This window comes from Mobula birostris, chromosome 20 (assembly GCF_030028105.1).
Source record: "Mobula birostris isolate sMobBir1 chromosome 20, sMobBir1.hap1, whole genome shotgun sequence".
NCBI classification, from domain to species: Eukaryota; Metazoa; Chordata; class Chondrichthyes; order Myliobatiformes; family Myliobatidae; genus Mobula; species Mobula birostris.
The window spans coordinates 26,120,493-26,141,431 of NC_092389.1; the positions used below are offsets into that span (position 1 = coordinate 26,120,493).

General features: G+C 42.6%; 1 protein-coding gene across 5 annotated transcripts in view; it reads left to right on the forward strand.

Moving 5' to 3' along the window:
- The window catches only part of robo3 (roundabout, axon guidance receptor, homolog 3 (Drosophila)), a 345,220-nt gene that overhangs the window by 300,826 nt on the left and 23,455 nt on the right, over positions 1-20,939 (forward strand). For 4 of the 5 annotated variants that reach the window (XM_072238366.1, XM_072238367.1, XM_072238368.1 and 1 more), the window contains 6 exons: positions 1,327-1,605; positions 3,565-3,700; positions 6,367-6,609; positions 8,349-8,536; positions 11,509-11,628; positions 16,409-16,609. In XM_072238366.1, the coding sequence (XP_072094467.1) occupies positions 1,327-1,605; positions 3,565-3,700; positions 6,367-6,609; positions 8,349-8,536; positions 11,509-11,628; positions 16,409-16,609 (1,167 nt within the window). The remainder of the gene's footprint in view (positions 1-1,326; positions 1,606-3,564; positions 3,701-6,366; positions 6,610-8,348; positions 8,537-11,508; positions 11,629-16,408; positions 16,610-20,939) is intronic. The other variant, XM_072238370.1, reaches the window with a different exon arrangement.

A 20,939-nucleotide genomic window follows, 5' to 3' on the forward strand; every position in this document is an offset into this window, starting at 1 on the left:
CTTGATACATTAACACTACAACCAGTAACATGTAATCAGTTCCTGAAAGCTATTTTCTTCCAGTTCCCTCATTGACCACAGCTTCTGCCCTTCCTGCATCTTGTCCTTTCATGTACTCCTTCCAACCCAATGTAGCAAACCTCAAATCTCTTCCTCCATTTTATCAATAAAGTTGCCCTGTAAATTGTTGAAGGGCCGCAAAGAAATGCCGTGTCACTGCTGCTCATCTGCTCAATTTTGAATATACAGACCCATTTCTAAATGTTCCTGTTGATATCGTCCTCCAGTTAGTCATTGTGTCTGACAGATCACGTGGAGGAGATGGACAGGAAACTCATTCAACTCCGATTTCAAAATTCATAGGCATACTTCAGCTAGGACTCATAAGCAGAAGTGTGACCTGTTGTCTCTGTCTAACCTCAATGTTACTGAGATCAACAGTGGATACATAGATGACGCACTTACACAATGAGATGCCAGCAGCACGGGTTGGAATTTATTGGTACCTTTTTTTGCTGAAGTTTTTTTTTGCAGCAGTGGGAGTCAGGTATATTGGATTCTTGTGCATCTTCTATGGGTTGGGTGTGTTCTTGAATGTTTCACTTGCCTGTTGTTCCGGCTTTCCTACATCACTCAAGCTGTACTGCTGAAGCCTGGCATCATTCACCCTGGATTCGTTTAAAAGTTTCTTCACCCACAATATCCTCCACATGGGCTCAGAGCTCCTTTCAGTGTCCAGTGCCAATGGAATGCTAGAGACGCAAGTCTTAGTTTATCCCGACAAAGAACAGGGATGTGAAGAGCAGACATGATGTTAAACCATTGCATCGAGCCTCATTACAATAAAATTTCCATGTTCTCATCCAACACCTGTTTAGAAGGGGAACTAATTAATCCCTCAGTGATCTTTCATTGCCTATCCCAGTTATCAGGGAATGGTGGCCAGTGGGATGTGACTTCAGTGTTACGGCTATTAGCAAGTTATTAACATGTCACCACAGCACAATGTTAGCCTTTGATATTCCCACATACCGTAGCTCATTCTTAAATTCCCAGCTTCAGGTCCGTCATGAGGCCAACAGTTGTCCTAAAAGTATCTTGTCAGGCCTGGTCCCAAGAAATTACCGCTGCTTGAACCCCCTTTTAATTAACATGGCATACTGAGCTCACTGGTCTAGAGGGTCCCAGTCTCAGAGTGTTAGGTCATTTATGTGAAAAGTACCCAAGTGAATAGATTGATTATTTCCACTTTGTTAACTGCACTTCTCACAGGTTGCAATGACAAAGAACATTATTTGTTTTTTTTCCTTCTGTGCTCCAATCCAGAAGCCGGCATTTCCAACTACATTGCTCAGACGGAAAAGTTTGGAACAATGATTTCTGACGGGCCTATTTATAGCACCATCGACTCTGCCAGTGATGAGATGCGTACGTTCAATGGGGCTTTCCCAAATCAGCAGACCACACTGTATGCAAGCACTCCTGTGGTGCCCCTTGGAGCCCAGAACCAGTACACCACGGACCCTGTCAATGGGCACTGGGGTGCCCAGCCCGGACCTTCCAGCACCCAGTACACCCAACCAGAGCGTGGCAGACAGGACGCCGGTGAGATGTTTGAAAATTGGCATAATTTTGTCAGGTTCATTTTCACATATGTTGGAAACCAGCTGAATGAGTCTCAGTCTGGAACATCAGCCCTTTATTCCTCTCCATAGTTCCTCTGGCATTTTGTATGTGTTACAAGGGATAAATATTTTGAGTTTGAGATTGGGTGATTTCCTCGTCAACCTCGGCTCAGTCATGATTTTGGTGGAGGTCAGGGCCCAGCTAGGATGAAATAAGAATCCTAGTTAGTAGGTTTTACCGCTTGGTTTCCCTCAACCCATTTTTTTTTTCCCTCCTTTGGCCTTTCCCAAGCCAAATGCCCAAGAGGATCCTACTGCTGCCCACGGCCAAGGCAGCTTCATGGTCAGGTACAGCAGCAGGAAAGCAGACCAAGGTATTTAACTCATTATTCTGCCATTAAATTTGTGGCTTACCATTCCCCATATTTCATTCTGTTGGCAATCTGGAAAAGCACAGGATCTTAAATTCAAAACTTTTATTCCATCTTTCTTTCTGCTACTTTCCAAAGTTATTCAAAATAAATGTTAGAAAATTGTGGCAATTAAATAGTGATTAAAGTAAAACTCGATGTTTTCCTTGGAGTGGTGTGGGATTTGTGGGAGACAATATTAAATTTTTAATTATATTTTGTTATGTGTGTGCTAATCCAGTCTATTTTTAGTCAGTTATGTGGGGTTGAGTAAATAAGACAGTGAATCTGAGGTGGAAGCAGATCTGATAAATCAGTGGAGACAAGGAGCAGACACTCAAGCTCAGGCGGGGTCCAGGAGGGAATGCCCAGCATCAGAGCCTTGGTCATGAAATCAAGTCCGAGGGTTGTGAAGAGTTTATTATGGCTGGAATCTGCTAGGTTCGGGTTGGTGGATAAGAGGCAGCGGGAGTTCATGAAGGTGAAGAGGTAGAGCTAACTAAGGCTGGCTTCTCGGAGGCAGTACTACTCTGAAGATAGGAATGTCCCATAAGCGTTCAATGTTAGATGCTTCTCAGGCTAATGGAACTCAACTTCCTGGGTGCATTGCACGAGAGTATCATCCTGTGTGTGACAGATACAGATCTCTCATCTGATGTTCAAGGGTAATTCACAACCAAAAGTGCCTACTTGAATTTATGATTGCTGCAATTTGATCCTGAAGTGGTTGCAATCGCACCGCAATCTGTAAAGACACATTTTTCAGGTGCATAGCACCAAAATAAAACACCAAACATCCAATTTATCTATGTACATTTGCTTATTTGTTGGTGTGTGTGGGGAGGGGGAGTAATAACCAGGTCTTTATTTTGTACTTATTAATTTAATAAGGCAACCATTACTGTAGTGTGATTGTGTAGGGTGTGTATTACATGTGTATTAGTACAGACACCGATGAGAACCAGTATCCAAACACACCAATGAATTAGCCCCTCAGTAGTTAAATGATCTGTTACCACTTGGGTAAGGTGATCAATCGATCAATACATGTCGGCATCAACGGGGTCGGGGGGGGGGTGCGGGGGAGAAAATTAACTGACACCTAAGATGTATAAGATTATGAGTTTTAGTGAATAATCTTACTTCCATTTAGATTGACCCTTACATGACATTGAAATATCTGGAAAGGATCAACGTGCTGATTTATTGCAGTGAATGAGTTATCTAGGAAACAAAGCGATCATTCTTCACCAATAAGTTCCCACAAACAGTAATGAGATGACTAGTTAATCATTAGATTTGGCTGAAGAATGTTGGTTATTCAAAAGGATACACTCACCCTCACAGCACTAGAATCAGGATTCTTTAATATCCTGAACGTGTGGCCTTTGATTTTTTTATTGTCTCACCTAATGGGTCTGAATGTCCAGTCTGGTGACATCTGGCAATCTGAGAAATCTGACAAAATTGGGCACTGAATACTGGAAGATACCGCCTGGATATGCCAATCTCCATTCATATTCCCACAGGTGGGAAAACCGGGAAGCAGAAACTGAATGCCAAGTCGGTGAAGGCTGCCCCTCTGAACTGGACAGATCTACTGCCACCACCACCACCCAGTGTAGATGTTGATTCCTATGATGACGAAGAGGAGTTGGAGTATGGGTACGTGACACCATATATGAGCAGCCATTGTAAACCTACTCAGGCGATGGACATGAACCTAAAAATGCTGGGTCCTCTTACCACTGAGTCTGAGAATCCCATGAGATTCTGGTGGCTGCTCATCCACCCTTCCCACTGGTATGGATCTAAAGCACCATCCAATTAGGCAGCACACTGGTGCAGCTGGTAGAGCTGCTACCTCACAACTACACAGACCTAGGGTTCAATCCTGGTCTGTGTGGAGGTCGTGTGTCCTTCCCGTGACCGCATGCGTTTGCCTCACATGGTCCATCTTCCTTTCCACGGGTTGCTAGGCTACCTGGCCACTGTAACTTCCACCCTACTGTAGTATGCAGGCAAGTGGAAGGCTCTGGGGAGAATAGAACAGGATTAGCTCAGGCTTCGTGTGAGTAGACATTTGATGGTGACGGTAGACTCAGTGGGCAAAGGACTTGTTTCCATTGTTTATGTCTCTGTGACTCGATGCAAATTTTTGTGACATTTTGACAGAAGCCATGTAGTGTGCTAAAAGCGGAAGCAGAAGAGAAACACTGAGATCATTAGACATCGAATTGGAATTGAAATTGGTTTATTATTGTCATTTGTACCAAGGTACAGTAAAAAGCTTGTCTTGCATACTGTTCATACAGATTAGATCATTACACTGCACTGAAATAAAGCTAAGTAAAACAATAACAATGCAGAATAAATGTAACAGTTGCAGAGGAAGTGTAGTGTAGGTAAACGATAAGATACAAGATCATAGCAAGAAAGGTTGTGAGGTTAAGTGTCCATCTTATTGTAGAAACTGTCCTTGAGTCTGGTGGTATGTGTATCTTCTCCCCTTTAAGAGCAGTAACAGGCCATTTAGCCCATCAAGTTCCCTCCACCATTCAATAGAGGCAGTTTTTTTCTCAACCCCATTCTCCCACCTTGTTCCTGTAACCATTAATCTCTTTATCAATCAAGAACCCATCAATCTCTGCCTTAAAAACACCCAATGACTTGGTCTCCACAGTCCCCTGTGGCAACAAATTCCACAGATCTACCGCCCTCTAGCACAGTGGTCCCCAACCACCGGGCCACGGACCGGTACCGGGCCGCAGAGCATGCGCTACCGGGCCGCGAGGAAACGATATGATTTGGCGATATGAGTCAGCTGCACCTTTCCTCATTCCCTGTCACGCACTGTTGAGCCATTACCCGCGCGTCATCCATTTCAACGCGGGAAGGAGATTAACTCCTCGAGCTTGCAAATGACGACGGGCTGAAAAGTTTGTTTGACATAACATCTCTGCAGGCATTCTGGATCAAAGTCAAGGCTCAATATCCTGAGATAGCCACGGAAGCACTGAAAACATTGCTTCCATTTCCAACATATCTCTGCAATGAATGCAACAAAAACTAAATTGCGGAATAGACTGGACATAAGGAACCTCCTTTGAGTATCGCTGTCTCCCATCACCCCTCGATAGGACCGTCTTGTTGCAGGAAAACAAGCTCAGGGCTCCCACTGATTCAGCGATATTGGTGCGTTGCAATGTTTTTATAAGTTCATACGGGGGAAAATATGTGCTGTGTTTAATATCCAAACGTTACTTAAAATGTTATGATGCTATTGCCTTATATAACCATATAACAATTACAGCACGGAAACAGGCCATCTCTGCCTTTCTAGTCCGTGCCGAACGCTACTCTCACCTCGTCCCACCGACCTGCACTCAGCCCATAACCCTTCATTACTTTCCTGTCCATATACCTATTCAATTTTTCTTTAAATGATAATATCGAACCTGCTTCTGACACTTCTACTGGAAGTTTGTTCAACACTTACTTCAAGCTCTCCTGATAATTGACTTATCGCTATATTCATGCGAGGAAAATGCGCTGTGTTTAATATTAAATTCGTTAGATAAAGCCTTTTAGAAACGAAATTGAGTGTATTAGCCACTTATCACCGATATTCCGGTCGTGATTAACACCCCCCTCCGAACAGAATCGCCAAAAACGATTTGTAGAAAAATGATCGGCATGTGCGCGCATGCGCAAATAAAGCATGTGCATTGGTGCCCGCGCAAGGCTTCATGGTCATTGTAGTCTTTCTGGGTAAACGCAACGTATTTGACTGCTACTCTTGTCCGTTGGCAATCCCCCCGCCCGGTCCGCAAGAATATTGTCAACATGAAACCGGTCCGCACTGCAAAAAAGGTTGGGGACCCCTGCTCTAGCGAAAGAAGTTCTTCCTCATCTCTGCTTTAAGGACATTTCCTTATTCTGAGGCTGTACCCTGAGGTCCTAGACTCTCCTAGCAATGGGAATATCCTCTCTAGGTTTACCCTTTCCAGGCCTTTCGGTATCTGGTAAGTTTCAATGAAACCTCTGCTCATCCTTTGAAGGCAAGTTTCCATGGCCTAGGTTCCCCAGCTCTGACAGGCTGAGCTAGGCATCACAGGCCTTTTGCCTGTTGATCAGCCCATGGCTGATTTATGTTTATCTGAAGTTTCAAAGGTAAAGCCATGCCCTTGGATGGTCTGTAAAACTCTCTGGAAATCTCAATTCTATAGCTACTGCTCAAAAGGGCTCAAGTTGTGAGAAAATATTGGAAGAATGTAACAAACGGCCCCTTTACCTTGGCGGTAAGTTGTATCTCCATTTGCTCTTTGAAGCCCTGGTGCTGATGACTGGTGTCCCCCACTCCCTGAAAGAACCTACTTGGCGGAGGGTGCTAGCGAGGATGAAGGACCCCCTCCACCACCACGAGGCGACGCATCATCCCCTGCCACTTCATATGGGCAACAATCGACAGCCACGCTGACACCATCACCTCGGGAAGAAGCGCGGTCGACAGGACACGGAGCAACGGAAGATATTCCAAGGCTTCATCAGTTTGAGATTCCACATTTACACCGGTGAGCAAGCTTACAAACTGGTCGTTGTATTTACAAACTGCAACATCAGGACAATGAAAATATTAGGGGAAGGATGGGTAATTGCAGAAAGGGAGTGGGGGGAGAGAATAAAGGGGAATCTGAGAAGGAACATTTGACTCAGAGAGTGAGGAATGAGCTGCCAGTGGAAGTCATGGATGTGAGTTCAATTGCAACTTTTAAGGGAAGTTTGGATGAGAAGGGTATGGATAGATGTGGTCCGGGTGCAGGTAGATAGAACTAGGTAGGAAACCATGTTGGCATGGACTAGATGGGCTGAAGGGCCTGTTTCTGTGCGGCAGTGCACTATGACTAAAACTAAATGAATGACAGGTACTCTTAAGAAAAGTTGCAGATCTTTTCAACATTTCCTACTTGAGAAGTTGCAGGTACTGCTTGATAGTCTCCTTGAAATACCGTACAGAATCCTGAATCAATAAAATGATTTTATTTGAACAAATTCTGCACCAGTAGAACAGAGGACGTACATAATGAGGATGTTGAAACTAATGAGGACATTGACAGAGCAAAAGATGGGAAACTATTTTTACAGGTGGAAAAGTCAGTAACCTACGATGGCAGGTTTAAGATATAATTGGCCGCAGAACTAGACAGGGGAATTAGGATCAATTTTGTTTAATGTTGTGATAAGAACATACTGCCTGAAAGGTTGCTGGAGGCAGTATCCAATACAATAAATTCAAAAGGAAGTGGGGTAAATTTTTAAAGGGGAAGTGTTTCTGGGGAAAGTACAGAGCGATGGGAGCAAATTGGGTAGCTTTGTCAAGGATGATGTAGCCATGATGGGAGAATGAATTATTTGTGTCTCATGATGTTTATCGCTCTATAGTGATTATTACAGGTGAAAGCTCAGCCAGTAGTTTTCTGCAGGGGAGGTATACATTGGAATGGCGGGGGGGGGGGGGGGGAGGGTTGTCAGTGGATGGGTGGCTGTAAGGTGTCTCTTTCCATTGTTCCTCTGGAAATCTATCACAAACTGACAGGACCTGTTTACGTGAGTAGTGCTTTTATCTATTTAGCCACTCTGCCTTGAACTGCAGGGTTTGGTGGATTGCCACGCATTAGTGTAAAAAATGCAAACTGCTGGAGGAACTCAGCAGGTCAAGGAGCATCAGTGAAGGTAGAGGTATGGTCGACATGATGGGGCTCCTGACCCAAAAAATTATCTATCTCTTTCCTCCACGAATATTACTCAACCTGCCAAGTTCCTCCAGCCTTTGTCCACATTTCATACATAGAAACATAGAAAACATACAGCACAATACAGGCCCTTCGGCCCACAAAGCTGTGCCGAACATGTCTTTACCTCAGAACTACCTAGGCTTACCCATAGCCCTCTACCTTTCTGAGCTCCATGTACCTATTCGGGAGTCTCTTAAAAGACCCTATTGTTTCTGCCTCCACCATCGCTGCCGGCAGCCCATTCCACACACTCACCACTCTCTGAGTAAAAAACTTACCCCTGACATCTCTTCTGTACCTGCTTCCAAGCACCTTAAAACTGTGCCCTCTCGTGTTAGCCATTTCAGCCCTGGGAAAAAGCCTCTGAATATCCACACGATCAATGCCTCTCATCATCTTATACACCTCTATCAGGTCACCTCATCCTCCGTCGCTCCAAGGAGAAAAGGTCGAGTTCACTCAACATCTGACATCTCTTGTGTCTGCCGTATATTTGGTACTCTCTGCTCCTTTTTCAGGAGACTCCCAGTGGGACCAGTCCCTCTGCCCAGACCTCCAACACCTCCGCCATCGCAGAGCCACTCCAACGTGAATGAGAATGAGGATGCTGTCACAGAATCAGCAGGCCCACACCGGCATGGCCACAAACGCAACCTGAGCCAGACCATGGCCAACAGCAGTGAGAATGTCAGCATACCTGGAGCAGGTAAGATATGACGCTCATTCATGAATGAGGGAAGGGAAGGCCTTTATCCCAGCAAGAGAAAACACAGGTGGGGCAGCACAGCAGCATGGCAAGTAGCGGCACCAGAGACAAGTTTCTGTTTATGTTGAGTATCCACATTCTCCCAGTGACTGCATAGGTTTCCTCACGGTGCTCTTGTTTCCTCCCACATCCCAAAGACATGAAAGTTGGTAGGTTATTTGGCCGCTGTAAATCACCCCTTGTAAGCTGGTGATTAGTAGAATCTTAGAGTTACTTGAGGAGAATCAGAATCACATTTATTATCACCGACATATATTGTGAAATTTGTGGTCTTTGTGGCAGCAGTACTATGCAATACATAATAAAAGAGAAAAATATATAAATTACAGTAAGTGTATGTGTATATATAAAAATAAATTAAATGTCATGCAAAAATAAATATTTAAGAACAATGACGTAGTGTTTATGGGTTCAATGTCCATTTAGAAATTGGAAGGCAGAGGGAAGGAAGCTGTTGCTGAATTGTTGAATATGTATGCCTTCAGGCTTCTGCAACTCCTTCCTTAGAGTAGCAACGACAACAAGGCATGGGCTGAATAATGGTGATCCTTAATGATGGATGCTGTCTTTTTGAGGTACTGCTCCTTGAAGATGGAAACATTTTTTTTTAAAAGTGTGATTAGTGAAGACTTGGTGTAAATGAGTACTTGATGTTTGGTGCAGACTCAGCCATGCTGTATGACTCTACAAGTCTATGCTAATCTTACCTCTTTGCTTCACACGACGTTTGACATTTTTGCAGCACATGCCCTTTTAATATGTTTAAAACTATTGTGATTTGTATTAAGTGATGCTGCTCGGATGGGGAGGCACTATTGAAAAACAATTTAAACCAATTTTAGATTCAAACGTTAGCAGTGGTGTTCCAATGTAACCACAGATCAATAAAGTTCCATTACATTGACAAGAGTGAGGATCTCCTTCTGACAGGGGATGTCTTGAGTTATGCAGTCATTTAAAACTGAAGCGTGGAGGAATTTCTTTTCACAGAGGGTGATAAATCTCTGGCACTCTGTAGCCCAGGACTTATCGAGGCTAGCTAAGAAAGTGTATTTAAAGAAAATGTAGCTGAATTGTTGGCAGATTGAGCAATTCAGAACTATGAGGATCTAGGACAGAAGAGAAATTAAGGCCTGAGTCAGATCAGGCAGGGCAGTCTTGAGAGCTGAATCGCTTACTTGCTCTATTTACTGTGCTCTTGTGTTTTGTCAGTTTCAACTTGCTTAGTTTTAGACTTTATGGACAAAGTTAAAGTATATCATCTTCTTCTTAGTTTCTGCTTCTCTTCCCACCTTCTCCTGATGGTAATGTGCCTCGTCCCAGAGGATGGAGCCCATGGTTAAAGCTATTGTTCCATTACTTGTCTCTAGTAGTTCTTCATGTGTGTACAAGATTGAAAGCTCACAAACTATTCTGTAGTAAAAGCCATCAGAGTTGAGTCAGATCCTTTCCTTACATGATGTCCACACTCCTACACAAAGGTTAACATGTTGCTTGATATTCTTCCAACTGTTTACAACAGGAGTGACTGAATCTTAACTGAAGCACGTAAGAATGATGTTACTGCTCTGCTCTATTTGTCTCTGTATTCATGAGGTTTCTATAAAAACTGAATCAAAGTGATTTAAAGGCAAACTGAAGCCTTAAGAACTTGTAATGGGATTGTGTTGAACTTGCATTACCTCTGTGGTACATGACTGGATTCTGGGAATCCGATTCATTGAGTCATAGAAGTGGCGCAGGAGGCGGCTCTTTGGCCCCTTGTCACTTTTATCCACCATATCCACACTTTTTACAGAGGTTAGGAGCCTCTCATCCTCAGCTTTTGGTCCAACATCCTTTGTAAATTGTTTACAGAATTAGCGTCCACTCTTTTTTGAAGTAGATCTGGATGGTAAAAGTCATAAGATCAATGTACAGTACACTTTGTATTGTAACAATTTACAGGTAGCAAACCACTACTTGATCCGCCATACTTGTCATCCAGCATTCCAATCAGATTGCCATGTGCACATATTTCTAGGCATTTAAACATTTTGCTATCACACTCCCCCTTCAAAAAAAATTAACTCTGAATATATGAAAAACAGCATGATTATTAATTGGAAACAGCTCCATGACTCATTGATACACTCCTCATTATTTTATCAATAATTACTTTAGTGCTATGCCAGTGCAGGCACTTCACATACTCCATGTGAATGACTTATTTATTTATTGAGATACAGCCCTCCAGACCTTCTGGCCCTTCAAGCTGTGAAGCCAGCAACCCACCAATTTAACCCGAGCCTAACCGTGGGACAATTTACAAGGACCTTCTCACCAGCACATCTTTGGACTGTGGAAGGAAACTGGAGCACCTGGAGGAAACCGGAGCACCTGGAGGAAACCCCCACATTCCACAGGGAAGACGTACAAACTCCTTGCAGAGAACACTGGGACTGAATTCCGAACTCCGACGCCCCAAGCTGTAACAGTGTCACGCTAACTGCTACACTACCGTAATTGGAATGCTACATACAATACCTGTCACATTGATAAAAGATATGTTGCTATTTGCGAGATAGTGAATAAATGGTATAAGATGATTTAAAATTCTCCCACTGTATAAGGGATACATCTGATAGGGTTCTTACTTCAGAAGCATATATTGGTCTTGTGGAGACCGACTGATTGAGCCACCAATGCACTGAGGCACATTAGGACATAATCCAGCAAGAATCAGTCATTGGGAGGGGAAAGTGTCATCTAACAGTGGTGGCATTTGTGATTGCACAATGAGACATTCATTTTAGGAAGTTAATCAATTGTGGAATTTAACCTGTAAAATCTTACTCTCCATTCAATTTCCTCTCTGGCAACAATAGTTGCTGCATTTCTGTCCTTAATTATTCTGTTTATTGTATTTCCAGGAAAGACAAGGTACACCCCAGTGATGGGGAGTGGCAACGTAAACACCCCACCCAGCCAGAAAGCCCGAGCAAAGAAGAAAGCCAAGCAGAATCAGTATCGCCGTGACCTCTCCCAAGGGGGTGAGTTCCAACCAAGTTCTGACTAATGAGAACTTCATATTCTGTCCAGCCCATGAATTATTTTCCTTCCACGTACCAAAAAAAATGTTATCTTCCACACATCACTTCTGCTAATGAGGAATTTGGAAATTCACTGGAAACTAAATTTGTTACTCACAAAATAAGCCAACTTAACATTTTGAAATACACTTGGTCTCCCATCATGTTACACAAGGAAGTCGAAAGCTAGTTGGTGTTCCAATGAAGAGTGATTGGCAGTCAATTGAACAAAGATTTAAGATGTAATGCAGCCTCTACATTGAAATAAAACTATTTCATTGGAGAATATATTGAGTAATGGTGCGGGGAGCCAGCCATCTGTTCACCTTGACAAACTACTACTTTTTGGAGGAGGTTTATAGTGGAAAACTGAGCTGCCATCAGTCAAATTATACTTACAAAACTGAATGCTTTCCGTGTATATCTATTTTTTTTGCAGAAAATTTACAATATGGAAACAGGTTAATTGGCCCAATTGGTTTACGTTGGTTTTAAAGCTCAATCTTAGTAAAACTCCAATAATCTGCTCTCTGGCTATTTGGAAATTCCAATGGCTTGTCATCCGGGCCTCAAGGTTATGTTTGCCACAGTATGTTCCGACTCACCAGAAACCAAATTTTCATGCTTCCTCTAATTCCCCAGCTCCCCCACTCTCTTTCAACTGACCACGGTGCACTCCTTTTAAATTTAGCTGGGTAACTGAGAAATTGTTTATTATACAGTATAACATCTAAAAAAAATCAGGTGAATTGGAAATGTGCTGAATTTTTAATATGGATAATATCTAGTAGTCTGGAAAGTCTGTTATTTCTGGCACCACCAAAGTCTTGAGGGCATTCACTTATTACAGTTTCGCTTTGTAAGTTTCCTTCCTTTTTGAACAAATCTGTGATCTTCTATTCCAATCTGCTTATTTCTGTCTATTAAAAAGAAACATGTGTGCTGCATCAACAATCCTTTGAAGAAGTTGAACATGAAAATGAGAAAAAAAATCTGCTGAATTAAAAATGAAATTGCTAGAAGCACTCAATAGTTAAGGAAGCATCTGTGGAAAGAAAAGTAGTTAATATTTCAGGTCCAAGACACTTCATCAGGGAGCATTTACACATTCTAAGGGTTTTCCAGTTAACACATATCTCATGATTTCACTGTTTGATCTATTTGTGGTTTTCTTGTACTTCTGGACCTAAGTCTCTGCCTGCCATGGTGTAATAATGTTTCCTCTTTTCCGACACCTCTATAATTTTTAAGGTCACTCCTTGGTTTTCAGTTCTTTAGAGAGAAGAGCATAAGTCTGTTCAAACATTGCTTAGTATGAAACTGCCTCCAATTATGGCATTATTCAGGCAAATCATTGTTAATCCTCACTTTGCCTTGAAATACATTTTATGATATGGGATCCCAAAACTGAGTACAGTTTTCCCAGTGAGGTCTAACAAAGATTCTGTGCTTTCCTCTTCTAATCTCCTAAAATGAACAAAAGTGATTCTTTTATTGTCTTTTAGGGGCTTACCAACCTGTGATACTGCTTTTCGTCAATTAAGTATCTGTAATCTCTAGCTATTTTGGTCCATATAGAGTTATTTTCCAGGCACCATATGGCCTCCTTATTCTTCCTAGCAAATGGTTACAACTCATGTAACTTATTACAGAGTCATAGAATCGTACCGCAGGGAAGCCTCACCGTTTATATTCTGCAGTTTAATTTTGTGTAGTATTCAAATCGTTATTGTTTATAACTCCTAATTTGGCACCTCTGTTATTTAAATAGTGAACAGCACTCGGTCCTAGCATTGATCCTTGTGGAACAGGACTTTTCACTGGTTGCCTGGCCTAATCAGTTTCCATTAACCACTATTCTCTGTTCTTTGCTTGGTTGCCAGCTTACTGCCCAGTCTGCTCCTTCTTTACTGGTGCTTTGACCCTGATATTGTTTAAAGAATAAATCTGGGAAGAGAAAGAGAATGTAGGAGGGGCTCTGCAGTCCAGAATGGTTGACATCGTTCCATCTGTAAGATGCTTGTTATGCAGCTTTCAAAATTTGGTGAGCCTGCTTCACACCCTTCATTTTCTCCGGTAACTACACAAGCTGATTCTGGAAAGCAGGCACAAATAACTTAAAACAATAACTAAAAGAGTTATTGGTCCTTGATGTTGGGTGATCTATGGTACTACCATGGGTATCTACAAAGGAGTTACCCAAACTACTGATCATTACCTCAACTGCTAACGTCAACATTTGCTTCCATCATTAGTTACATGTTCTCACTTATATAATTGTTGAAAGCTGTTGTCTTTCTTTTACTACCAAACTTAATATGGAGCTTTGGACTTCCTACTCATCTAGTAACTCAGACCACCTTCTCAAATGTTATATCCTTGGGGATGGATATATCTTTCATCCTGTCCCCATGCTTGTGTTAGAAAGGCCTTCTTAGTTTTATGCTTTATGCCCTCTTCACCACTGAGCTCATCTACATAGAGCGTTGTTGCAGGAAAGCAGCATCCATCATCAGGGATGCCCACTATCCAGGCTATGCTCGCTTCTTGCTGCTGCCATCAGGAAGGAGGTACAGGAGTCTCAGGACCTACACCACCAGGTTTAGGAATAGTTATTATCCTTCAACCATCAGGCTCTTGAACAAAATGGGATAACTTCCCTCAACTTCACTTACCCTATCACTGAACTGTTCCCACAACCTATGGACTCACTTTCAAGTACTCTTTATCTCATGTTCTCGATATTTATTAATTATTTTTTATGAATATTATTTTCCCTTTTTTTATATTTGCACAGTTTGTTGTCTTTTCTACATTGGCTGGGGTGGTTTTTTATTGATTCTATTGTGTTTCTTGTATTTATTTATTTTTTATTTATTTATTGAGATACAGCACAGAACAGGCTATTCCAGCCCTTCGAGCTGCGCCGCCCAGCTTCCACCAATTTAACCCTAACCTAATCACAGGACAATTTACAATGACCAATTAACCCTACTAAGCGGTAAGTCTTTGGACTGTAGGAGGAAACTGGAGCACCCAGGGGAAACCCATGCATTCTGCGGGAAGGATGTACAGATTCCTTCCAGAGAACACCAGGATTGAACTCCAAACAGAATGCCCGCAAGAAATGAATCTTAGGGTTGTATAGGGTGACATATATATACTTTGATAATAAGTTTACTTTGAACTTTGCTAGGGCTGCTTAGCATCTTTGCTTTTGGGAGGACAACTGTGTTGGAAACATTTTACTTTCCTTCCTACATGGTGGCAAAGCTGGTGGATCCAATGTCCCACAGAACCAGAGACCCTGGTTCAATCCCGACCTCGGGTGCTGTCCATATGGAAGTCGTACTTTCTCCGTGACCACGAAGGGTTCCTCTGGGTGCTCCAGTTTCCTTCCACGTCCCAAAGACTTGTTGGTTGGAAGGTTGTTTGGCCAATGTGAGTGCCTCTAATGTGTAGGTGATTAATAGTGTTGTGGGGAGGAGGAGTTTGTGCAGATATGGGTGGAATTAATGTTGGAATGGTGTAAGTGGGTTGTTGATAGTCAGCACAGAGTGAATGGCTTGTTTCCATGCTATACATCCCTAAGTCATTCTCTAATGAGCTGAGAAATACAACACTGCATTGAAAGAAGTGTGCAACTACCATAAAACTTACTTACAAAGGAAGCTTGCACTATTCACAGGTTAAGGCATGCATACTGAATGGCAGGGCCCGTGGAAATATTGAAGAACAATGGGATCTTGGGTAGATAAGAGGGTGAAGGTGGACATGGGATACCTGTCTTCATTATCCTAGGTGGAGAATATAAGAGCAGGACAGTCATGGTACAGCTTCATAAATCATTGATTCAGCCACAATACAAAACCGTGTGCAATTCTGGTCATCACACTTTAGGAAGGGTGTGATTGCATCAGAGACGATGCAGATAAAATTCACCAGATGTTGTCTGGGATGGACATCTTTAGTAACTGGAGAGTCTGTGTTTGTTTTCCTTGGAGTAGAGGAGGTTGAGGGATGTGGGAACTGAAAAAGGTATACAAAATTATGAGGTGCATAGATTGGGGTGATAGAGAGGTATCTCAAACTAGAAGGTGAAAGGTAAGGCTTAGGAAGTTTAGCGGGGATGTGAGGAGGTTAATGGGCATCACTGTCTTTGTGGCTTAAGCAGTAACCTCCAAAAAGACATTTTTCCCAAAAACTGATTAATATGTTATATCAAAAGAAGTGGATACACTTCCATAGCAACACTAATCTCTTCCGTGTGACTACCCCAACAATCATGTGCTGACCCCAATTTTGCCTCTGAGGCAATTGATTCAATAGCTAGTTTTCCACATATGGGGAGCTATGAGACTTGTAGAGACTGCTCACTTTTTGGCAGGTGTCAATGCTCCTAGCTGGGGAATGACACCTACTTCAGATCCCAAAACAGGCCTGAAGAATTCTTAGGCTCAAGCTCTGATAGTTATCACTTGTGGCCCTGAACAGTGACTTAGCAAGCTGTTCACTGATAAAATGGTGTCAGATGTGATCAGGGTCCACACTCAGCTTAGATACCATGCTAATAACTTGGACATTGATTGGCCAAATGAGGTCTCTCACTTTGACTCTTTCTTTGATGTTCCCCTATGCGCAATTTTCCAACAAGACTCACAATCAGGAACAGAACATTCGTTAAGCTGGAACGCTGACTTGGCCAGCTTTTGTTGACTCACTCTATCTCTGCCTTGGACAGATCTTCCACCGCCGCCTGAGCCTCCCCCAGCTGATGGAGTTGTGGAGACTCCTTACTTACAGTCCAATAGAATGGAGACCGGCGGGACCTCGCTTGACCATGATGGAAATGCTTCGTCCACAGAGAGGAGGCCATCAGCTGATCAACGAACAGGGAGTGCACACCCTCACAACAGAGCTGCATCTTCACGACACAAAAATGGTGAGCAGAAGAAAGACCTCGGCAGTGGACAGCAGTGATTTGACCTTACATGTAACAAAGCTTTACTAATTTAGGATTCTCTCTGGAGCTGAAGTTTGCTTTGCCTCAGAAGTGTTGAACTGAAAAAAAAAGCAGTATTTACTTAACCCGTCCCATCGAGTTGTGTTGTTCCCTAATTCCTTGGATCTCAAGTTGTTTCTTGAGATGAGATACAGATTCCAAATACCCAAACTAATTTAGGCAGAAAAAAATCTTAATTCCTTTAAATGATCTAGCCTGGTTTAGAAGACCACAAAGACCATGAACTGTTTTAGTTGCTGCCTGCACCCTAGCAAGAAACTGGTTTAACCCTCAGCTTTAGGAGCCGTTTGTTTAGTCACTGTCTTATGGTACCAACTCTGCTGAGCAACTAAACTAATCGTACTAACCTGTGGGATCTCTCTCCAGCTCGTCATTATAATGAAGATTGCTCTTTAAAAAATAATCTCCTGTAGGCTTCAGCTGTCAAACATACATTTTCATCAGTTTGCCTTGAACCTTAATCTGCTTGGAGTTTGTAGTTCTGAACTGGAGCACCAAGTTCTCAAACTAGCTGCAGTACCTTTGGGCTCAGAAAGCAAGCACTCAACCATACTTCCAGATGTCAATGGCTATCCAGTGTTTTTGGCTAGAAGAGGTGCATCTTTGAGATAGGATCAGGCTTAACTGTATCCTCTTATTTGCCAGCTAGTGCACATATTTACAGGGATACCCACTTAAAGGGTGGCCAATCCTAGCAATAACATAGACATAAACACAAAAAATTCTGCAGATGCTGCAAATCTAAAGCAACACACACACACACAAAATGCTGGAGGAACTCAGCAGGTCAGGCAGCATCCATGGAAATGAACAAACAGTCAACGTTTTGGGTCAAGACCTTTCTTCAGGACTGGAAAGGAAGGGTAAAGACACCAGAATGAAAAAGGGGGGGGGGGGTGGATGGATGGATGGATGAACATCAGGTGACAAGGCAAATGGTATGTTGGCTTTCAGAGCAAGGCAGTTTAAGTACAGGAGCAACAACGCCTTGCCTCAGTTATATAGAGGCTTGGTGACGCCGTGCCTGAAACAGCATTGTTATCTGACCTCAAAAAGAACATTCTTAAGAAAGAGAACATTCACCAGACTGGTTATTGGGTTAGCAGGACACATGCATGATGAGAACTAGGGCTTGTACACACTAGGGCTTTTGAAGAATAAGAAGAGAACTACAATATTCTGACAGGACTAGACAGACTGGGGAGAAACCAGACAAGGTCTCAGTTTCAGGTTACAAGGCAAGAGATTTATGACTGAAATGATGAGAAATTATTTCACTGAAAGAAAAGCAAATCTGTGGAATTTGCAACCACAGCTGAATATACTTTTTAAAACTGTTAGATAAATTCTAGACACAAAAAGCATCTAGAGAGAGAGATGAAATATGTTATTGAGATAGATTGTATTGAAGGGCAGAACAAGTTTGAAAGGTCAAATGGCCAATTCCAGCTCCTATTTTCTTAGTTTCCATGTTTCGTATGAAAGACATGGATCAGTTCAGTAGGTGAGCTGAACTAACTGGTCTTACAAAGATGGAAATAGCTGGTCTCAGATACAAAGTCAGAAACTCGGTGCAGGGTCAAATATGACACCAAGTTGCCAAACAAAGGGATGAAGTCAATGGTTGAGGATCTTGTGGCATGGACTGAACAGAGGAAGTTAGTGCTCATCCAACAAAATACCTTACAACTTAGAGACTTGGAGTGGCGATAGCAAGCCAGGGCGTGTCAGCAACATAGATGTGGCAACTGATGATACGTTTTAAATTACATTGCAAGGACTAGCCTGTAGATGAGATATACGAGGAATCAAAGATTAGTTCCTTGGAGACATCAGCTGCACTGGGGCAGACATGGATAGGGAATCCACTAGGAGTATATCCCAATGGAATGATTGTACATGGAATAAAGCATAAATACGCTCAGAACTATTCCCTCCACAGAATCTGCTTTACCTGACCTCTCATGTACTGTATCTTACCAATAACATTTCTGGAGAAAGATTGTTCCATTAACGATCTACTGAGCCCACGGGCTAAGTTCATTTATATTTATTTTCAGTATCAGATTGTTGCTGGCAATGCTAGCATTTATTTCTCAGCACTAATTTCCCTTGTGAAGGTGATGATGAACTGTCACCTTGAACTGCCAGTGAAGGAATTTCTATGGTTCCACTCAGCAGGAAGTTCCAAGGATTTCAAAGCAGTTACGATAAAGGACCAGCAACATATTTTCAAGTCAGGATAGTGGTGTTCTCATGTTCTTTGCTGTTCTTTTCCTTCTTGGTGGTTGTGGTTGCTGGTTTGTCAGGTACTCTTGGTCTGGATGAGTAGAGTGGTTCTTCTGTCTCTTTTTGGAATGGGTGCTGCCTGCCCATTTATATCAGATATATTTCTTGCCATTTATCAGATCATGCCTGAATATTGTTTTGGTTTTGCTGCATACGGGTATAGTCTACTCTATTTGCTGTGGTGCATGAATGTGACTAAACATTGCACAATTGATGAAGCAGCTGATGGTGGCTAGACTTAGGACAATGCTGGAAAAAACATCCACAGTAAGGTCCTTGGGTTGTGATGATTGATGTCCAACAACCATCATCCATTTGTGAAGTCATTGTATCATCTGTGATTCCCACTGATTTCAGATTTACCAAGGCATCCTGATGCTACTGTAATTTCTGTGTCGGCTATTTTATTTCCCTATACAATTTAGTTCCCTTGGACCAGATCTGTGATGAGATCTGGAGCCCAGTAGTCCTTGTGCAACTGAAACCGGGCATCAGTATCTAAAACCAGTTATTGGTGGCTGCCTAACTGTTCTGCTGATGTCACCTTCTATCACATTGCCAATGATTGAGAGTAGTAATTAACCAAATTGGATTTGTTCATCTGTGGTGTAAACAGGTCATTGCTGACCAATTGTCAATTTTGATTTTGATACCCGATAGTGACTGTAGCAGACCAGCTTTGCTACAGGTAGGGCTGGTTTAGAGCTCAGGTTTTCAGTAATACAACTGGGATGTTGTCTCATTCAATAGCCCTTGCTGAATCTAGTGCTCACAGGTGCCTTTTGAAAGCATGTGAAGTGAATCAGATAGGGTGTAGACTGGCTTCTGTGATGTTGGGATCCCAGCAGGAGGCCAAGGTGGAGCATCCATTCAGCACTTCTCCCTGAAAGTGTTAGCGAATATTTCTTCCTTTGCATTGGTGTCCATCTATTGGTCCCTACCCCACTGAGGAGGAGGAGGATTTAGTAGCTTCTTCTCCTTTTAACTGTTTAATTTTCCACCACCATCCACAACTAGAGCTTCATAGACACTAGCAGTTCTGCAGATGCTGGAAACCCTGAGCAACACGGACACAAAAAAAAAGTCTGGTGTTTTGCCTCCCAGGTGCTAAGGTCCAGGATGTCTCAGAGAGGCTGCAGAAGATTCTGAAGAGGGAGGGTGAGCAGCCAGAGGTTTGTTAGAGCTGTTGGGGAGGGTTTAAACTAATTTGGCAGGGGGGTGGGAACCCTAGTGATAAGGCTGAGGATGGGGCAGTTGGTATACAAGTATGTAAACAAGTGTGTAGTGAGACTGAGGAAGGACAGGTAGGTTGTTGGATCAGTTGAAGTGTAACGTGGGGGCAAAATTGAAAAGGATGATGAATACAGTGAGTGAGTCGAGGACCAGAGGGCACAGCCTTCGAATAGAGGGACATCCATTTAGAACAGAGATGAGAAGGAATTTCTTCAGCCAGAGTGGGGTGATTCTGTGTAATTCATTGCCATGAGCGACTGTGGAAGCCAGGTTATTGAGTATATTTAAAACAGATGTTGAGAAGTTCTTGGTCAGTCAGGGTGTTAGAGGTTACAGGGAGAAGAGAGGATACTGGGGTTGAGAGGGATAATAAATCAGCCATGATGAATGGCAGAGCAGACTCGCCAGGCCAGATGTCCTAATTCTACTGCTATGTCTTATGGTCTTATTGCCTAAAATGCTGAAGGAACTTGGGATGTTAGGCAGATTCTATGCAGGAGAATAAATAGTTGATGATTCGGGTCGAGACCTTTCATCAGGGCTCAGCCCAAAATGTTGACTGTTTATTTCCTTCCATAGATACTGCCTGACTTACTGAGTTCTTCCAGCATTTTGTCTGGGTTGCATAACTAGAGGTTCATTCTGATCTGTTGCCTATGGGAAAGCAAAATTCTGTCCATTACTTGCTGTCTTTGTCATTTAACATGCACTGTCTATCTATCTGAGG